Source organism: Geotrypetes seraphini, chromosome 3 (assembly GCF_902459505.1).
Source record: "Geotrypetes seraphini chromosome 3, aGeoSer1.1, whole genome shotgun sequence".
NCBI lineage: Eukaryota > Metazoa > Chordata > Amphibia > Gymnophiona > Dermophiidae > Geotrypetes > Geotrypetes seraphini.
In genome coordinates, this window is record NC_047086.1 from 222,633,734 (window position 1) to 222,655,371 (window position 21,638).

Genomic DNA, 21,638 nt, shown 5'->3' on the forward strand with positions numbered 1-21,638 from the left:
GGTTTGTATTTGGTAGCCTGTGGTTTTCCATTTTGCTATAAATGTGGCATTTAGTATGTGGGCAAGAATGAGGTTGTGTGTACGCAGTGCCATTTTTTTTTTTTTTTTTTATATTTGTGAAGATTGCGGTTTGGTAGTTATTTGAGTTGGTTGTGAGAGTGGTTGTATGGGTTGTGTTCAGAGTTCACTGGAGAGGTGGCTGGAGAGGCAGGGGCTCGGCGTTCGGCGGTCCGCGGTTGCTGGAGTGGCAGGGGCTCTGATAGAGAGCAGAGACCTCCTGCTTGCACGGCGTCGGGCGGAGGAAGGAGGGACAAGATGGCAGAAACTTCCTCCTTCCTCTGCCTAGGAAGTCGCTGGGGGGGGGGGGAGGCTTTCGGTGGCCCTCAAGGGCTGAAGAAAAATCCGACTCAAAAGTCGGGTTGCGTCGGTGATCCCCGGTGGCTGGAACGGCAGGGGCTCTATGAGAGAGCAGAGTCCTCCTGCTTGCACGGCGTCGGGCGGAGGAAGGAGGGACAAGATGGCAGAAACTTCCTCCTTCCTCTGCCTAGGAAGTCGCTGGGGGGGGGGGAGGCTTTCGGTGGCCCTCAAGGGCTGAAGAAAAATCCGACTCAAAAGTCGGGTTGCGTCGGTGATCCCCGGTGGCTGGAACGGCAGGGGCTCTAAACATACAGAAGACCCTTCCCCCAATGAAGGAGGAAGGCATCTGATGCAAAACTTGAACCTGGAGCAAAACTGAGGGATTTTGATGTTGGGGTGGGAAGCCCCCCATTCAGATGATCTTCCAGACAATGCCCATTTCAGAGACCACTTGTGGGGTTGCATTACCATGTTCAATCTGTCTGCCAGTCTGTTATCCTTTCCTGCCAGGTATGAGGCTCTGAGTACCACATCCTGACCAGTGGCCCATCACCACAACCTCACCACCTCCTGACACAAGAAGAACAAACCCATGCCTCACTGCTTGTTGAGGTAATACATCACAACCTGACTAGTGATAAGTGATGGATAGAGAACAAGATCTGTCTTAGCCAATAATGTGTGATGAGGATCATAGTTCCCCGGTCCTGCATGAGTTCAGCAAAATCTTGCTCACTGGAATCTCCTAGATTTATGGAGATGTGCTCATCCTTTAGCACAAGACTATACTTATTAGATCCATGAAATGTACTCAGGAGACTACTGGCTGGGTGGTATTGAGGTCCACTGAAAGGTTTTGCCCCACCAAATTTACACACATGAATGGTCAGACTATGCTTTTGTGTATCTAGATGTTCAGAAAGCTTTTAAAGTTTTTCATGAGAGACTCCTGAGAAAATTAAAGAGGCATGGGATAGGAAACAATGTTCTGTTGTGGATTATGAATTGGTTACTGGACAGAAAACAGAGGGTAGGTAAATGGTCATTTTTTTCAATGGAAGAAGGTAAATAGTGGAGTGCTTCAGGGATCTGTATTGGGACCAGTGCTATTTAACATATTTATAAATAATCTGGAAATTGGAACGAGAAGTGAAGTGATTACATTTGCAAATGACACAAAATTATTCAAAAACTCCCCCAAATCTACTGAACCACCTACCACCCCAATAGTCCTTATGGCTGAAGATGGCACCTATATAGCAGTATAGTAGATTTTGGTGGCCTACTTTCCACTTTAAATGTAGTGGTTAGAGTGTCTTATGGGCCTGAGTCCTCTCTGTGGTTCACTAGCCCACCCACCAGGCTACTTAAGATATCCGTGTGCTGCTCTACTAGGCTTTCCCATACCAAGTGCTGCTGTTCTAGAGACAGATATGTACTCTTTCATTTACATCTTTGGGGGGGGGGATGAGAGGGGGATCATTGACCACTGGGAGAATATAGGAGTGGAGCATACTTTCATCTCTCTAGTGGTCATCTGTCATTTTGGGTACCTTTGTGTCACTTAGAAGCTTCTAAAACAGGTCTAGCTCAGAACATCTAAGTTCTATCCAAGACATCTTGAGAAAGGTTTGGTTATCGCCACAAGACATCCAAGTTAAGCATACCCATAACATGCCTCCCAACACCCCCCCATGGAACTCTGGACACACAGTGGGTGAAACGCCTCACTAGAAATCAAGAAAAATGGCTTAAAAAATCAGCACTTGGACATCCCCGTGATTAGGACATCCAAGTGCTGATTTATGACTGTTTTCAGATGTTTTTATTTTTTGATTATGAGCTAACGGAACCACACAAAAAATAAAGAAAACTTATACAGGCCAAAATAACTAAGAAATAATAAAGAAGCAAAATAAATGGTGGAAATTAAGAAAAAAGCCTCACATACTGCTGGGAAGATACCACAAAGTTTGGAAAAAGAGGTGTGTTGAGGAGAGCTAAGATGACTTCTCTGCTCCACAGACTGCTGGTCTGCATGATTATGCTGGATGGCAAGGCGCCCCTGCTTATGCAGTGTGGTGTAACCAAAGGCTTTAAGATTTTTCCTTGAATGCTGGGCAAAGTCCATGCCAGGGCTCTGTCATATGACATCACCTGTATGTGAGATACATGTCCTGTTTGACCTCAGAGAAAATCAATGACTGTGCGAGCAATTATGACAATAGGCAAACCTTATAGTGATAGGGCAAGTGACAATCCCTCTCTCCACTCCTCAGAATGAATGGGCAAATGAGAGGTCAGAACTAGAGAGTTGCGCGGGGACAGAAATCCCACCCGTCCCCGCCAAAGTCCCACCCGTCCCCACCCGTCCCCGTGAGGACTCCCACCCGTCCCCACCCGTCCCCGCGAGGAATCCCTCCGTCCCCACCCGTCCCCGCGAGGAATCCCCTCCGTCCCCACCCGTCCCCGCGAGGAATCCCCTACGTCCCCGCCTGTCCCTATAAACTACAGAAATTGTTATTTCATTTAATTATGCTACTGAATTAAAGGCTCTGGTAGAAACCCATTTAAAAATAAGCAAAAAGACTTTATTAATTTGGAAATATTAATTGGGAAGAATACATACTTTGTAAACGGGTTTCTACCAGAGCCTCTAATGTTTATAAATTTTTATCAACACAACTAATATACTACTTTATCCTTAAGCAAAAAAAAAAAATAATAATAATTTTTTTCCTACCTTTATTGCCTGGTTTCTGCTTTCTTCATGTTCTCATTCAATTCCTTCCATCCACTGCCTCTCTTCTCTCTGTGTCTTCCATTTGCTCTGTTATTGTGCCTCTCCCTTTCTCCCCCCTCCCAAATTGGTCTGGCACCCATCTTTTTCCCTCCGCTCTCCCCATAGTCTGGCACCTCTGTCTTCTTCCCTGCCAGCGTCTTCTTCCCATTCCCTCTTCCCCATTTCCTTTCAGTGTCCTTCTCCCCCACCATCTTTCCCATGTCCTGTCAGGCAGCATCCTTCTCCCCTCTCTGCCTTCCCCATGTCCTTTCAGCGGCATTCTCCACCCCTTTGTCTTCCCCAGTGCTTTCAGGGTCCTTCCCCCCCCTTCCTCCCGTTTACCCCATGTCCTTTCAGCGTTCTTTTCCACCCCTTTGTCTTCCCCAGTGCTTTCAGCGGCCTTCTCCCCCCTTAAGCGTCTTTTCTTCTCCACTCCACCTTTCCTCCCTCCCTGCCTCCACCTTTGTGGCGCTTTTGCACCCGACCGACAACAGAACAGGCTCGGTCGGACAAATCTCCCTGTCCTGTAGCCGCGAAACTAAATTACCTTCTTACAGCAGCTGGAGTAGTGAAGCTGCTGTAAGAGGTAATTTAGATTCGCGGCTACAGGGCAGTGAGATTTGTCGGCCGGGCCTGTTGTCGGTCGATCGGGGGACCTGACCGGCTGTGCACATTCTCCGGGGCGGACCGCCCCCTCCCCCCTCTTTCGTACGCCATTGCCTTCTTCCTACCTGCCCTGCCGCACACAGCCGACCGGAAGTCTTCCTGATGTCAGCGCTGACGTCGGAGGAAGGGAGGGCTTTGCTTAAGCCCTCCCTCCGACGTCAGCGCTGACATCGGGAAGATTTCCGTTCGGATGTGTGCTGCGACAGGGCAGGTAAGGAGAAGGAGACTACCCTCGCGGCTCGACCAACCCCGCTGCGATCCAACCCCGCAGGAACCCCGCGACCCTCGGAGGCGTCCCCACGGGATCCCCGCGACCCTAGGGGACGTCCCCACGGGATCCCCGTGACCCAAAGGGGGAACCCGCGGGATTCCCGTCATCCCCGTTCCCGTGCAGCTCTCTAGTCAGAACTCCTTAATGACCCTACAAGGGAGTGACACAGACCATACCCCAACCCTAACCCTGTGTGACTGGGCAGATGAACACAGACCCATAAGTGACTAAAGTAACCAGCAGTACAGACCTCCCATGCCATCCTTCCCCCAGTGACTGATAAAGCACGTGCCAGAAATATATGGTGACTGAAAAGATACACAGCATAGAGCCCTGGAGGTTAAGACAGTGGTGACTAGAATGGTATGGATATTTAGTAGGCAAGGGGAAGATATACATCTGTTGCTGACAGCTATGCCTGTATCACAGATTCTATATACACACAGAATAAGACCAGTATTGAAGGGAGTGTGTGGTGCAGTGGTTAGAGCTACAGCCCCAGCACCCTGGGGTTGTGGGTTCAAATCCCGCACTGTTCCTTGTGACCCTGGGCAAGTCACCTAATCCCCCAGTGCCCCAGGTACATTAGAAAGAGTGTGAGCCCACCGGGACAGATAGGGAAAAATGCTTGAGTGCCTGAATAATTTATAATCCGCATAGAATTGTAGGATATGCAGAATATAAATAATTAAAATGAATGAATAATATATTTACAGAGTCATACCTGTTATCACAGACAAGATTGTTAGAAGCTGACCAAATTTCAGTTTTGGTTATGGTACCAAAACTGGCCCAAAATCTTTTTTCTAAGGCCATGGTTTCAGTTTTGGCCAAATCTGACTCTATGTTTTCAGTGGAAACCGAAAATTTGTGCTTTGCCCTGTTTGTCTCTCTTCCTCTCCCCTCTGAATAGGAGCTGTATCTCCCCCTTGCTGACCTATAGGTGCCCCTCTCAGGCCTATGTTTCAATCCCTGATAGTCTAGGGGTGTAGTCAGGGTAGGAGTGATCCACAGTTGCTCCTTCCCATGCTGGATCTGCTCTCAAAATGACTGCTGTGACCTTTAGTGGCAATCTTGCGAGACTGCTGCAAGAGGTCACGGCAGCCATTTTGAGAGTACAAGATGACAAAGGCAAGAGCAACTGGGGTCACTCCTGTCTTGAGTATATCACTAGACCACCAGTGATTGTAAGGTAGTCTGGTGGATGCAGTTATGATATTGCTTATATGGTGAAGACAACGCTCTAAATAAATGCTTTTGATACAAAAGTTTTGCAGGAATTTAAGTCTGTAAATTTGGGATGATAAGCTCCTTAGGAATTAGACTCTCTGTGGAGATAATGACATCAACTGCCACTCCAAATGTGGTGCAAAGTCAGCACTGTAAAAGCATCTGCCTAATTTCATTTTTCATTAGCTAAGGTCCATATGTGTGGAAGCTGTTATGCTTATAATGTAAATAATTATACCAAGTCATGGCAATAATTTTTTTTCTCTTGAAAATGCACCAACACTGGAAATCTAATATATATGTTTGAAAGTGTGTGACATGTACTTCTTAATGTTGCCACCAGATGAGAGATGAGTGCAACGGTCTCTGGTAGGGGAGAAGCAAAAAACATGACATTTGAAATCATCGTTTTATTAACAAACAAGCAATAAATGTTAGCTGTTTCACTAAACCAAGCACACAATCAACTTGAGAGTGAGTATGTTTAACTGTTAACAACGTTCAAAGCATTGCCAGGTAGGATTATGGCATCGTGCAACAGTTCTGGATGTTTCTCCCATACTGTACGATACAGGTGGTGCTGCAGAAATTATTTGTAATATTGTACATTCACAGTGTGTCCCTCACAAACTGGATGATACACAAGACAACCTGGGATACTACTTTGAAGGATGTTAACAGTTAAACAGTATGTTCATGTTGTACACTGTATGCCATAATAAAACGAGGATTTCAAATGTCATGTATTTTGCTTCTCCCCTACCAGAGACCGCTGCACTCATCTCTCATCTGGTAGCAACATTAAGAAGTACATGTCACACACTTTCAAACATATATATTAGATTTCCAATGTTGGCACATTTTTGAGAGAAAAAAAATTGTTGTCAATACAATAAATCAATTTCTAGACTGCATAACCAGGTCGTTCAGGTGAACCAGGTGGTTCAGAAAAGATTACTACAGGATAAAATAGTTAAAGAATTAGTTGCCTATGAATTTTTTGAAAAGATGAGTTTTCAACTGCTTTCTAAATTGAAGATAAGAGTAAGATGTTAGGAACAGATTCTTAAAGTCACTATGATGCAATGCAACTTGAAAAGAAAGTTGTCGCTCGTGAAATGTTTTGTACTTGCATCTACTAACTGAAGGGAAAACAAATAAAGCGTGAGTTTTTCTTGGATTTTTCTGAGTTGAAAAGACTTATAAATCAACCCTCGTATACTCTGGCTTGGATAATATTTAGGTGATTCTAAAGAATTTACAGGCTCTGATAAGATGAAGATGCAGCATTTTAATCAAACTTATAGTGTGCAGTAGTGTTGCCCGATTCACGATTTGAATCGATTCACCGATTCACTTTGGGTGAATTGATTCAAATCAATTTACTTAAAAAAAAAAAAATCGGCCTCCCGATTCGGTGGCTGACCTTCCCCCCTTGCCCTCTAAAGTAAAAAAGATTCACAATATAATAATATCGTTCGATGGTGATTGCAGAAATAGTGAGACTCGAGGCAAAGTTGAAACAAACTCCCAGGGAGATGTAGAGCCGACAGAATTCATCCCCAACTTCCACCTTGCAGAAGACCGCAGAGCTGGCCACCATCCAAGTTCCCTGGTTTCCAGGGGCATGACAGTGAGAGTGGCCAGAGTGTTGACAAGGCACATATGCACCACGAACAAGAACTTTCTAAGCTGAGGGGTCTTCATGATCACCGCGGTGACTGCCACGTTGCCCACGATCGTTAGCACATCTAGGAGCTGCATGAGGAAAAGCCCCACGGCTTTGCACACGAACTCTAGGTTCCCCGGGGCTCCGCTCCCGGCACTTGAGGCAGCGCCGAGGCCGGAGTGCGGGCAGATGAAGAAGCAGCTCCTGCTGCCATTCCAGAGTTTGGTAGTGGTTTGAAAACTGCTCCTGCTTTAGGGGCGAGGGTCAGTTGGGAGCAGCCATTCGGAGGGGGGGGGGTGCAGGTCTTCAAGGGGTGCAGGCCTTCAAGGGAACAGCTCAGGCCTTCAGGGAGAAACAGCCCTTAAGGGGGGTGCAGGCCTTCAGGGAAGAGGGGCCCTGGTGTAGAAGTACACGGAGGGAAGGGGGGTTCAAAGAGACATGCATATGCCGGATATTTTTTTTTTTTGGGGGGGGGGAGAAATAATGGGTCTAATAACAGAGGAGAGTGAGAGAGATGGTGGACAATGGGATTTAGGGAGGGAAGGAACAGAAAGGGAGATAATTTGGACACAAGGGATGGTGTAGGGGGGGAGGATAGAGAATGGGAGAGATGGTGAACCCTTGGGGTAGTAGGGAAGGAGGGAGAGATGCAGGATGAAACAGTAGTTAAGAAAAGGAGAGATGGTGGATCTGGGGATGGTGGGGTTCATCACTGCAGCTGTGGGGATGGAGACAAAAAAGGAAAGATGCCAGACCTCCAGGGAAGGGAAGGGAAACGGAAGAGGAGGACAGAGATGGAAGATGGATGGTTAGCATGGAGAAAGAAGAAAGAAGGAGACCCTGATCAGAAGACAACTAGAACCTGGGACCAGTGGCATGCCAAGGGGGGGGGGAGGTCCACCCCGGGTGCAGCCATAGGGGAGGTGCACAGCCGGACAGGTCCGGAAAATTCCTGGGCTGCGATGGCACTCAGCGGCATCGGCGCCCCTCCTGCCCCGCGACAGCACTCAAGTTCGGCCTCCTTCTCCCGGCATCAGCAGACCTTCAGATCGGCAACAGGTGCTCAGTCAAAAGCTTCCCCTGACTGAACTGCCTGGGCGGATGCCGCTGAGTGCCGTCACAGGGGAGGGGGGGCCTTGCCGATCTTGTTGCCAAAATCGGAAAGGTGAGGGAGAAAGATGGAGAGATTGAGAGAAGGGGACAGATGATGGAAGTGGGGGAAGGAGAGAGAAGGGGCAGATGATGGAAGTGGAGAGAAGGGGGAGAGAGAAGGGGCAGATGATGGAAGTGGGGAGAAGGGGCAGATGATGTAAGTGGGGAGAGAGAAGAGGGCAGATGATGGAAGGAGGGGGAAAAGAGAGAGAAGGGGCAGATGATGGAAATGGAGAGAAGGGGGAGAGAGAAGAGGGCAGATGATGGAAGTGGGGGGGAAAGAGAGAGAAGGGGCAGATGATGGAAGTGGGGAGAGAGAAGAGGGCAGATGATGGAAGTGGGGGAAAGAGAGAAGGGGCAGATGATGGAAGGAGGGGATAAATAAAAGGAGGGCACATGATGGGGGAAAAGGATTGAGTTAGGAAAATACTGGAGGGGGTGAGGAAAGAGGTGGCGAGCTGTAGGTAGACAGTAAAAAAGGAAATTGATGAGAGGGTAGTAAGAATGTAATCTAGATGGATGCAGAAAATAAAATGAAAAGGAAAATGAGGGAAGAAAGGGATTGCAGAAGAGAGGTATGGGAGAGGGAAGGAGAGGAGAGAGATGCCAGACCAATGGGGGTGAAAGGAGAGATGGAAGGGGGAGGCATACAGTTTCTAGAAGGGGCATAGAAGGAGAGAAGATGCCATATAGGGGCAGAGAGATGGCAGACAGTGGATGGAAGGAAGAGAGTAACAAGAAGATGAGGAAAGCAGAAACCAGAGAAGACAAAGGTAGAACAAAAATTTTCTATTTATTTGTTGCTTTAGGAGACCTGTGTCACTGTTTCTGTGGTGTTGCACTGTATGCAGAATCCAGCTTCTTGCTGGTTCAATTTAACCTTTGTCTATGTATTTCTATTTTATCCCCCCTTTTACAAAACTGTGGAGCGTTTTTTAGCGCCAGCCGTGGTGGTAGCAGCTCTGATGCTCAGAATTCTATGAGCGTCAGAGCTGTTACCACCGTGGCTAAAATCCACACTACAGTTTTGTAAAAGAGGGAGGGGTTAGTTTGTGATGACATATTCCATACTAGGCGAAGGTATTTTCTGTGTTCTGTGTGTTCGAAAGACATGGTTTTCCGTTAGGATTGACGGTGTAGAATTGATCTGTACTAGTCTGGCTTGTTTAGTTTTACAATGGATGTATTGATGTTGTACTGCTCATTGCATATGTAAGATGCTGCCTTTTCCTAGGTACTCATGTGACATGTGGCTTGTTACTAAAAATCATATTTTTCGTACAGATGGGGGGGGGCAAAAAATGATGGGCCCCGGGTGTCACATATGGTAGGTACACCACTGCCTGGGACCAACATGATTTGAACAATGACCAGACAACAAAAGGTAGAAAAAATAATTTTATTTGTGTCAGATTTGAAATTTGTATCCTGCCAGAGCTGGTGTTAGACCGCGAACATGAGCTAGGATTTAACAGAAAGAGGAAAAGTATTTTTTATTGTTTATTTTGTTTACACCACAGCACCAGTGTGGGTAGGAGAGAGCAAAGGGAGGTGAAGAGGCTATAAAAGGGGTGAAGATAAACCCACCAGGATGTTTGAAAAAACACCGGCAGGAAAATCGAATGGAATCAAAAAATTGATAATCGAAATTTTTTTTTCCTGAATTGGGCAGCGCTAGTGTGCAGAAGCTAAATTTTGTGAGGAAGGAACTCACAGTGATTGGTTTCAAGTAAAGTACTGGGCAGATTATAGTGTTAGTAAGGAAAAAATATTACAGTGAAATGAAGTTTATATATTAGAAAATAATTTGAGAAATGATTTGCTCAATTGTAATTTTTCAGAGCATATAGTCCTCTCATTCAAAGGCATCAATGTGCCTTTGAATTCTGTATCATGCATCAGGCTGGTATAATGTCCACAGTAAGAATCTCCATCATGTTCTTAGTTTTATAATGAAATATAAAATGGGAAATATTTCAATGCTACTTTCTCTTGTTACTTGTGCAGTTTGGGTAAGAATAATGATTTTTTATGTATATGTTCTCATAAAGTTCCTGTCTCAGATGATATTTAACTACATTTGCATTGACTTGGGAACTTAAACTTGCAAGACTTGTTCAGAAGTCCTTGTTACAATGATTCTCCCAGTTATCAGCCTGTGCTTACAGTTCCTGGGACTGGAGGGTAACCATCTCTTGTAGGTTTAGCAGGCGGCTGCTGACTGCAAGCTCTGACAATCCCCAGTGGACCTTATTGGTTCACATTCACACAATCAATTTTTAGGTTTTTGGTTTCTGCTTCAGACAAAACTAGGCAATAAGTTTCAGTTGCATTTTCAGCTTCAGTCAAAAGCGTTTAGGCCAGGGGTGCCCAACGCGTCGATCGCGATCAACCGGTAGCTCAGGAAGGCAACATGAGTCGATCGCAGAGCCCATCCCGGGCTCTGTGATAGACTCGTGTTGCCGTCCCGATCTACCGGGCCTATCAGCCTTCCTCTCCCCGAAGTCAAAGACGCCGACACCGGGCATTAGGCTGTTTTTGTCATTTCGGGGGGGGGGGGGGGGCGTGGTGGCGGCAGCAGCAACAGTCTGAAAAAGAAATCATCCTGGCCCAGGTCGGTGTCATTCTCCGGAACTTCTACCTCTTCCAGCAGCCCTCTCCCTTCTACCTGCTTCCGGCCACACCCCCTGCTCCGCGGCTCTCTTCGGCAACTCAGCAGCAGCGATCGACACAAGCTTCTGACGTCGGGGCCTACCCTCTGCGAGTCCCGCTTGTTTCAACTTCCTTTTTCCACAAAGGCGGGACTCGTAGAGGGAAGGCCTCGATGTCGGCAGCTTGTCTTGATCACCGCTGCTGACGAGTTGCTGAAGAGAGCCGCGGAGCAGGGGGGTTTTGCCAGGTGCAGGTAGAAGGGAGAGGGCCAGATGCAGGACTCGTGGGTGAGGGAGCAGAAGAGAGAGAGAGAGAGAGGGGAGGGAAACAAAAGGAAATATTTCATACTGGGCTGGGCCGGAGTGGAGGGAGGGTGGAAAGATTCTGGCTACAGGGTGCATTAACAAAGGAAAAGGGGGGAAAGCTGAAAATGGAGATAGTTACACAAAGAAGAGAAAAAGTAAGCAGGACCTACTGAATAAGGATAGAGATACAGAGGGGACATGAAGAGGAGGTGAAATAGAGACATAGAAGTAATGCTGAAAAAGTGTGTGTGGGGGGGAGATAAAGACATTGAAAGGGCAAATGGTGAACATGGGGTAAAGACAAGGACAGAGACAAATGAAGATTCTGAAAAAGTGGTGAGATAGGGATATAGGTGAGATGGAAAATAGGTGGAATGGAATTCTGACAGACACAGAAGGGAAATGCTGGATCAAGGAGAGATGGGGCTCAGGCTGGATGGAATGAGGAGAAATGCCTTGTTGGCCCGGAACTTCCTCTCCTACGTCAGAATTGACGTCAGGGAGCGGAATGCTGGTCAGCGCGACGCTTCTGCAGGGAAAGCTTGGGACGGCATTGGCTTGGGGGCTGTTCCCCGATGACGGTGGCAGCAAACCGAGTGGCTTGGGGGAGGGCACGGAGAAAGAAAGAAAGGGGGCAGACAGGGAGACAGAAAGAAGGGGGAACAAGGAGACAGAAAGAAAAAGTTGGGGGAGAGAATGAGGTCTGGAGGAGAGGAAACATACAGTAGGCTGAAAGAAAGGAAGAAAGATTGGATGCATAGTCAGAAGAAGAAAGTGCATCCAGAGACTCATGAAATCATCAAACAGCAAAGGTAGGAAAAATGATTTTATTTTCAATGTAGTGATCAAAATGTGTCGGTTTTGAGAATTTATATCTGCTGTCTATATTTTGCACTATGGCTCCCTTTTACTAAACCGCAATAGCGTTTTTTAGTGCAGGGAGCCTATGAGCATTGAGAGCAGCACGAGGCATTCAGCGTAACTCCCTGTGCTAAAACCTACTATTGTGGTTTAGTAAAAAGGGAGGGGGTGTATTTGTCTATTTTTGTATTTTGTTACTGAGGTGACATTGCATAGAGTCATCTGCCGTGACCTCTTTGAAAAAACCCGGAATATGAATAATTAACATTTTCTCTGCCTTTCAGTGTGTTTTGTGTTTTTTTTTTTAATTTTATTGTTGGTAGATCATTTTGATTTAGTCATTATAAAAGTAGCTCGCAAGCCCATAAAGTGTGGGCACCCCTGGTTTAGGCAGTTTTGGAGGCAGTTTCAGTTTTGGCAGAAACTGAAAAAAGCAGTTTTGGTTGGCCTCTAATGACTATATCACAGATTCTTCAAGTATGAGGTCTTGCCTGAATCATTCTATGAAATATATACAGGTAATTTTTCCACAGGTTTTAAATAATCATATACAATGGAACCTTGTTAGTTTATAATTAGTCTTGCAAGACTTAGTTTTTGTCATTTGTTGTATTGTTCCCTAAATTTTGTAATTTTATTGATATGTACATCGCTTAGAATTCTGATTAAGCGATCAATCAAATCCTTATTAAACTTGAAACTTGAACATAATTCGTTCCAGAAGCATGCTCATAAACCAAATTACTCATATATCAAAGCGAGTTTCCCAATAGGAAGTAAGGGAATCTCGCTTGATTCGTTCCATCTCCCTTCTCCCAGGCCATCGGTGCTGCTCCATCCCATCCCACCACATCCCCAAAAGACCCTCCCTCCCCCGAGGCCACTGGTGCGCTTCCACATCTCCCCCCCGTGAACCGGCATCGTCCCCCCACCAGCAAATGCCCCCCCCCATGAACCGGCATCGCCGCCCCTCACGAATGCCTGCCCTCCCCCGCCCGCCCAAACTGAAGGCTTACCTCCAATCTGGCACCGGCACGCAGCACCAACCCACAGGAGGTGCCGGTGCCAGTGCCTGAAGATCCTGCCTCTTCCCGGACTGGGCTTTGAGCACCTGCGCATGTTCAAGGCCTTCTGGCTCTCATTCTCTCCAAGAATCTTCGGGCATCAGCACCTCCTGTGGGTTGGTGCTGTGTGCCGGTGACAGATTGGGGGTAAGCCTTCAGTTTGGGGGGCAGGCGTTTGCGAGGGGGGGGCGATGCTGGTTTGCGGAGGTTGGCGTTTGCGGGGCGATGCCAGTTCGTGGGTGTGGGAACTCGCAAATCAAGTCAATGCTCATTTTGCGAGTTACAATTTGCGAAAATGTTTTGCTCGTCTTGCAAAACACTCGCAAACCGCGTTACTCGCAAACCGAGGTTTGACTGTATATTCTGTAGAGATATGCATATCCACAAAGCACTATGGAAAGATAAACCAAGGGGAAACCTTGTATCCAAAATGGTGGCATTATGAAGGAGGAAGAACATAAAATCTCTTGTGTGATCCTGAGTGATCTCTTACAAGTAACGTAGTAGATGATGGCAGTCACACCCTATGGTTTACAGATAGGATATATCCTTGCAATACAGAAAGAAATACTTCAGTAGACTAGACAGCCAATTGTTCTTTTTCCACTATCATCTATGTCACTAAGGATTTCTAAAAATTTTACCTGAATCTAGAGAAGAGGAGAGATCAGATCCAGTCTCCGAATGATTCCGTTTTTTCCTTTTCTGTGGTCTGTGATGATGCTCATCATCCTCTGACTCTGAACCCTAGAAATTCAGAAATATTTTTAGACCTGGAAATGTGAACCAGATAGATTCAGTAGAGCTGCCTGATTCAAGAAAAAAAATTCAATTCAATTCAGCCTATTAAATCGATTTTTCAATTCAATTAAATTTTCCTGCTCAATTGGATGTTTTTTTAAAAACATCTTTGTGGGTTTATTTTATAGCCTCTTCATCCACTCCATCCCATTTGCTCTTTCCTACCCACATTGGTGCTGTGATGTAAACAAAATAAATAAACAAAAAATATTTTTCCTCTCTCTGTTAAATCCTAGCTCACGTTCGCGGTCTAACACCAGCTCTGGCAGGATACAAATTTCAAATCTGACACATTGTAATCACAAAACAGAAAATAAAATTATTTTTTCTACCTTTTGTTGTCTGGTCATTATTCAAATCATGTTGGTCCCAGGCTCTGTGACAAACGTCTTCTGATAATTCACTTGCCAGGGTCTCCTGCCCATTTGTCATTTTCTTCTTTCTCATTCCTAACCATCCATCTTCCATCTCTGTCCTCTCCTTCCCTCCCCCGGAGGTCTGGCATCTTTCCTTTTTTAGTCTCCATCCCCACTGCTTCAGCAATGGATCCCACCATCCCCATTTCTATCATCTCTCCTTTTCTCAACTACGCTTTCATCCAACATCTCTCCCTCCTTCCCCACCACCCTAGAGTCCACCAGCTCTCCCTTTCTCTTCCCAACTACCCTCCTATCCAGTATCTCTATTCTCCCCCCTTGTATCCAACTTCTCTTCCTTTCTGTTCCTTCCCTCCCCAAATCCCATTGTCCACAATCTCTCTCCCTTTCCTCTGTTTTTAGACCCATTATTTCTTCCCCCCCAGTCTGGTATATGCACATCTCTTTGGACCCCCCTTCCTTCCTTTCCTCCCTCCGTGCACTTCTACACCAGGGCCACCCACCCCGAAGGCCTGCATGTTCCCTTCTTCTTTGTAGTGTCCCTCGGCTTCCCCCCTGGCCTCCCGGTCTCACCTTCAGCTAATTAGGGCAGCCTGCAGAGGATCGTCGGTGCTGTAGTGATTCTAGTAGGCTGCCGTTGTCCTCCTCAGCACGTTCCCTCTGCTGTGGTCCCGCCCCTCCTCTGACATCAGGGGCGGGATCGCGGCAGAGGAAACGTGCTGCAGAGGATGATGGCAGCCTGCTAGGATCGCTACAGAACAGTGATCCTCGACAGGCTGTCCTAATTCGGTTAAGGTGATATCGGAAGGCCAGGGGGGAAGCCAGAGAATACTAGAAAGAACGCCTAAGCAGCACTTCAAGACTCTCACCCCCTAAAATAGGAGCAGCAGCAGCACTGGACGGCCAGCAAGAGGCAGCACTGTTGCTCCTGCTTTAGGAGACCCGAACGAATCAGAGAGCCCAATTTAAAAAAAAAAATGAATTGATTCGAATCAGCAAATCGGGCAGCACTAATATTCAGTCCCAATTTCTCAAGTATTATCATGTCACCTATGGCTAGGGCTACTGGTCTGTCACAATTATAAGGCTGTAGGAAAAAATGCAAAATCCAGCTCTTCTTATGGAATTCCCCATTCCTCATAAAATCACCATATGGAGGAGTCAGAATGTAGGCAATAGCAGGGGCTCTGTTATTTCTCCACCCCTAGTGCAATTCTGGCTTCTTGGAGAAGACAATAACACAGTGCTGCAACCATGTCTTCCCTTCTGCTTCTAGGGCCTCCTTTCCCATGTAAACGTCTATCTTACTTTATGGTCCAAATTGTAACATCAGCCCTGGACAGCAAAAAGGGGATGATGCAGCCTGAGCAGTCCAGTCCAGCCAGGAAAGAACATGAAAGTGAGTTGGTGGGAGAGAGAGAGAGGGGACACGGAAGGGGTGTGGGGAAAGAGATTTGACAAAGGACAATGAGCAAAAAGAGAGCAAGAAAGGGGTAGAGGGTGAAGGAAAGGTGTGTGTGTGTGTGGGGGGGCAATAATGAAGGAGACTGAAAAAGTCTGAGGAACAGAAGGTATCAGTACTAGAGAGCTGCAAGGGAACGGGGACAACGGGAAACCCGCGGGACCCGCGGGCATCCCGCGGGTTCCCCCTTCGGGTCACGGGGATCCCGTGGGGACGCCCCCTAGGGTCACGGGGATCTCGTGGGGACGCCTCCGAGGGTCGCGGGGTTCCTGCGGGGCTAGATGTACTCAGTTGCGTGGCTCTTCTTCTCCCTACCTGCTCTGCTTGCAGCATAGAGCCGAACGGAAGTCTTCCCGACATCAGCACTGACGTCCGGAAGACTTCCGTTCGGCTCTGTGCTGCAGGCAGGGCAGGTAAGGAGAAGGAGAGTAGCCGCACGGCTCGAGTGGCTACCAAGGGAGGGGGGCGGTCCGCCCCGGGTGCAGCACAGCCAGCCAGGTCCCCTTACTTTTGTGGCGCTTCCCCGACCAACCGACCGACAACAGCCCCGGTCCAACAAACCTCCCTACCCTGTAGCCGCAAATCTAAATTACCTTCTTACAGCAGCTGTAAGAAGGTAATTTAGATTTGCGGTTAAGGGCAAGGAGGTTTGTTGGACTGGGCTTGTTCTGTTGTCGGGTGGGTGGGGAAGCGTCACGAAGGTAAGGGGGCAGGGAGAGAGAAAGGGAGGAAAGGTGGAGTGGAGAGGAAAAGACGCTTAAGGGAAATGAGTAAAACTGAGGGGGGAGAAGGACGCTAAAAGCACTGGGGAAGACAAAGGGGTGGAGAAGGACGCTGAAAGGCCATGGGGAAGACGGGGGAGGACGCTGAAAGGACATGGGGAAGACAGAGGGGGGAGAAGGACACTGAAAGCACATGTGGAAGACAGAGGGGGGAGAAGACGCTGAAAGCACATGTGGAAGACAGAGGGGGGAGAAGGACGCTGACAGGACATGGGGAAGATGGGGGGGGGGAGAAGGACGCTGAAAGCACATGGGGAAGACAAAGGGGTGAAGAACGACCTGAAAGCACATGGGGAAGACAAAGGTGTGGAGAAGGACGCTGAAAGGCCATGGGGAAGACAGAGGGGGAGAAGGACACTGAAAGGACATGGGGAAGACAGAGGAGGGAGAAGGACACTGAAAGCACATGTGGAAGACAGAGGGGGAGAAGGACGCTGACAGGACATGGGGAAGATGGGGGGGAGAAGGACGCTGAAAGGAAATGGGGAAGAGAGAGTGGGGAGAAGACGCTGGCAGGGAAGAAGACAGAGATGCCAGACTATGGGGGGAGCGGAGGGAAGAAGATGGGTGCCAGACCAATTTGGAAGGGGGGAGAAAGGGAGAGGCACAGTAACTGAGCAAATGGAAGACGCAGAGGGAAGAGAGACAGTGGATGGAAGGAATTGAATGAGAACATGAGGAAAGCAGAAACCAGGCAACAAAGGTAGGAAAAGAATTCTTTCTTTTTTTTTTTTTTGCTTCAGGATAAAGTAGTATATTAGTTGTGTTGATAAAAATTTATAAACATTAGAGGCTCTGGTAGAAACCCGTTTACAAAGTATGTATTCTTCCCAATTAATATTTCCAAATTAATAAAGTCTTTTTGCTTGTTTGTAAATGGGTTTCTACCAGAGCCTTTAATTCAGTAGCATAATTAAATGAAATAACTATTTCTGAAGTTTATAGGGACGGGCGGGGACGGAGGGGATTCCTCACGGGGACGGGCGGGGACGGGGAGATTCCTCGCGGAGACGGGTGGGGACGGAGGGATTCCTCACGGGGACAGGTGGGGACGGGTGGGATTCCTCACGGGGATGGGTGGGGACGGGTGGAACTTTGGCGGGGACGGGTGGGATTTCTGTCCCCGTGCAACTCTCTAATCAGTACCAGCTAGAGAGGTGTGAGGGGACATGCCTTTCATGATCCTCGATCCCTCTAACTCCATTCCTTGATTCTTGTTCTTCTTCCCTTCCTGTCCTATCTCTGTCCCCTTCCTTATCCCTCTTTCTCAAGATTCATTTTCATTTCTCTCCTCTGAGATTCCTCCCTCTATTTTGTATTCCCTTCTTCCTTCTGAGCACTGATCACTGAAATCCCTTTTTCCCCAAAATGAGCCAATTAAAATAAATGAACACACACAACAGAAAATGGCTTTTTTACAATTAACATGATTTAGTGTGCAAATGTACATGATCATCGACACAAACTTAAGATAGTTTGTGGCAAAATTTTATACCTCTTGCTGTGCCTATAACTCCACTGTGTGCTCCTTAAAAATTTTCAAATCCAGGATTTTCTGGCCAGAGATAAACTTGCCTATATATCCATCACAATTCACTACTGCATAATTAATCCCCATCACAATACCACCCCTTTCTCTTTAGCAAAATATTCAATCTGCTCACCGAATGGGAGCGTGATCTCTTGCGGTGGTGCTTTTTAGATTTTTTTGAATGCTTCTTGCTCTTGGAGTGATGATGCTGACATTCATTCTGTATCAAAACAGTCAAAACAGATATCAAAAGAGTTTTTAACTGCAGTACAATCTAACCCCCCCCCCAACTCCATAGGCATAATAAACCCATGAGATATAATACCTACCAGGGAATTACCTGGGCCTTAATTTAGGGGGGTTAGGGGTATGAATGGTGTGATGCCACAAAATAGATCTTTAAAAAAGGTACAGTGCTGCTAAGAGAGAGCATGTAGTGGCAGAATTTGCACTGCCCATGTGGTGGGATGGAGGCTGTTTTAACACAGGGCAATAAAATCCTCTAGCTATAGCACTACGTAGTCCTAGACAGCACAGTTACTTACCGTAACGGGTATTATCCAGGGACAGCAGGCAGATATTTTCATACATGGGTGATGTCACCAAGGGAGCCGCAGTACGGACACTTTAAAAGTGCATTGCCACTTTAAGACTTAAGAAAGTTCGCGATAGCCCACACCAGGCATGCACAAATGCCTTCCTGCCCGACGTAAGCGCACAGTACCTCAGTTCAGATAAGCCAGCTAAGAAGCCAACCAGGGGAGGTGGGTGTGATGTGAGAATATCTGCCTGCTGTCCCTGGTAAGTAACTGTGCTTTATCCCAGGATAAGCAGGCAGCATATTCTCACACATGGGTGACCTCCAAGCTAACCAGAATGAGATGGTGGGAGAGTTGACCTTTAAGAAAATAAATTTTGTAATACTGACTGGCCGAAGTGCCCATCCTGTCTGGAAAAAGTTTTCAGGCAGTAATGAGAGGTGAAGATATGAACCGAGAACCAGATGGCAGCTTTACAGATTTCCTCAATAGGAGTAGATCTAAGGAAACCTACAGAAGCTGCCATAGCTCAGACCTTGTGGGCTGTGACACAATTCTTAGTTGCTGTCCATTCTGAGCATAACAGAATGATATACAGGCAGCCAACTAGTTGGAAATCATTCTTTTGGAAATAGGATGGCCCAACTTTGTTAGGATCAAATGAGACAAAGAGTTGGGGAGACTTTTTGTGATGCTTTGTCCTGTCGATTTAATAGGCCAAAGCACATTACAGTCCAGAGTGTGAAGAACCGATTCTCCTGCATGAGAATGAGGCTTAGGGAAAAAAAACTGGAAGGACAATTGACTGATTGAGATGAAACTCAGTTACAACGTTCGGCAGAAACTTTGGATGTTTGCGCAGAACCACCTTGTCATGGTGAAAAACTGTGAATGGTGGATCTGCCACTAACGCTTGCAACTCACTGACTCTACTGGCAGAAGTGAGTGATATAAGAAATACAACTTTCCAGGTGAGAAACTTGCGATGAGCTGTGGCTATTGGTTCAAATGGAGGCTTCATTAACTTGGAAAGAACCACATTTAGATCCCAGACAACTGGAGGGGATTTGAGAGGTGGTTTCACATTGAAAAGTCCCTTCATAAATCTGGAGACCAAAGGATGAGCAGTGAGAGGTTTACCCTCGACTGGAAGGTGAAAAGCTGTAATAGCACTGAGATGGACTCTAATCGATGTAGATTTGAGGCCAGAGTCAGGCAGATGAAGCAAATAATCCAACACCAGTTCTTTTTAAAAAATTATTTATTTATAATTTTAACCATTGACCATTATACAAGTCAAAAAAGCAAACACAACCTGCATAGGAAACATATCATTACAATGTATCATTATTTCAAAAGAAGGAGAAAAAATAATAATAATAATTCTTTAAGCTGCAGGTTATAGTTAGTCCACCATAAATGGAGAAGGAGCTAAAATTTAACTGAGATTTAACAACTTCAAAAATTTTTTCAAAGGTAAACTAAAGATAAGGCTATACAAGTCCCGAATTTTTCTTTATTGGGCTAACAAGCTAACAAAACTCAAGAAATAACAGTGGATTATCCTTTAGCAGAAATAAATCTAGATAATTGCTGCGGCTCAAAAAACATATCTGTTTTCCTTAAACACCAAAATGCACTTGCAGGGATATCTCAAAACAAAGATTGCTCCCATTTGATGAACCTATGGTCTCATAATCAAAAACTGTTTTCTTCTCTTTTGGATAGGACGGGACACATCTGGATACATTCTTATCAAATAAGACAAAAAGGGAACATCTTTATATTTAAAAAAAAACCAATTTAAGCATCCATTCCCTATCAGTCTATGGCAAATTGCACCAGTAATGTGGCCGCAACGTGTATCCGACTTCTCCAGGAAATTAGATAAGTCCAAACTATCCACAGACAAATTCTGCTGGTTAGGACTTTGAGACTTAATCCGTCTAGGTAAATAATATACTTTGGAGAGAGTAGGATGTGAGGTCTCCGGTACCTTCAAAACTTCATTCAAATATCTTTTAAACATAGCAAGCACAGGCATCGGAAATATTTTTGGAAAGTTAATAATCCTAAAATTACACCTCCTAATAGAGTTTTCCATCATTTCTTGTTTGAAGTGTAAACTTGCACTATCTTTAACCCAAGTTAGAGCTTGTGTTTACAAAGTCTTTATCCTGGATTCCACATTATCCGATTTATTTTCCAAAGTTAATACTTTAGTCATAAGTTCCAGGTTTCTGAGAACACTGTAGTACATTTTAAGGAAAGCTGTTCCATTTGACTTCCCAGAGACAATTGTAAATTACAAATCGCCTCCCAAAGGGACTCCATGTTAAAGACCTTAGGTCTCTGTAGAGGGGCAAACTCAGTTCTGGGCCCTATAATGGAAAAAACAGTACCTTTCACCGCAGTATTACTCTCTGACATTATCACTGGGTTTTCTTGAGCTTGTTCTGCTCTCCCCGCTGACTGCAATGATGGTAAAAACTCCTCCTGCCTCCGTTTAGGGACAGCCTGCGTGCACTCTCCTACCAAGGCAAAATCATCCGGTTGTGTTGTTCGGGACCTATGCTCCACAAAGCGATCCATCGGTCCAGTCTGTGCAGCAACTGATTCCTCATGGAAGATTCGGAGCTTCGATTTACGCTTCATCAGGCAAAGAAGGGAAACTTTTCAAAAAAGACCGTGACAGTGTCTCTCTGTAGACCTCAAGCTGCCATCTTGGGTAAGCTCCTCCTCCGTAGCCCCAATCCAACACTAGTTCAACTGACAATGAAGTTGAATCATGATGATGAAGAAGACACCAGGAAGAAAAACCGAGTTCACTTTTGTTGATAACATTGTTGAGTGGCTGGTTTCCTGGAGGCATCAATAATATTGCAGACAGGCTGAGAGAGACGCAATGCAGATGGATTCAGCCCGAGAGATTCCAAGCTGTCAAGTGTAATGATTGCAGGTTGGGATATAGAAGAGATCTGTGATTCTGAGTAAGCAGAGTAGAAAAAATTGGTAAGAGGTATGGGCTCCCTGGTGCTGAGCTGAAGTAGAAGGGAGAACCAATGTTGTCTGGGCCATCGAGGAGCAATTAGGATCATGGTGGCTGACTCCTGTTTGAGTTTGAAAAGAGTTTTCAA

General features: G+C 46.2%; 1 protein-coding gene across 10 annotated transcripts in view; it reads right to left on the minus strand.

Annotated features, from left to right (window-relative positions):
- The window catches only part of PRPF40B (pre-mRNA processing factor 40 homolog B), a 303,400-nt gene that overhangs the window by 21,746 nt on the left and 260,016 nt on the right, over positions 1–21,638 (minus strand). For 8 of the 10 annotated variants that reach the window (XM_033935778.1, XM_033935781.1, XM_033935779.1 and 5 more), the window contains 2 exons: positions 18,096–18,182; positions 13,654–13,756 (listed from right to left, as the gene is read on the minus strand). In XM_033935778.1, coding sequence (XP_033791669.1) covers positions 13,654–13,756; positions 18,096–18,182 — 190 coding nt within the window. Of the gene's footprint in view, positions 1–2,322; positions 2,515–13,653; positions 13,757–18,095; positions 18,183–21,638 lie in introns of those variants that run through there. The other 2 variants (XM_033935786.1, XR_004538654.1) reach the window with 2 other exon arrangements.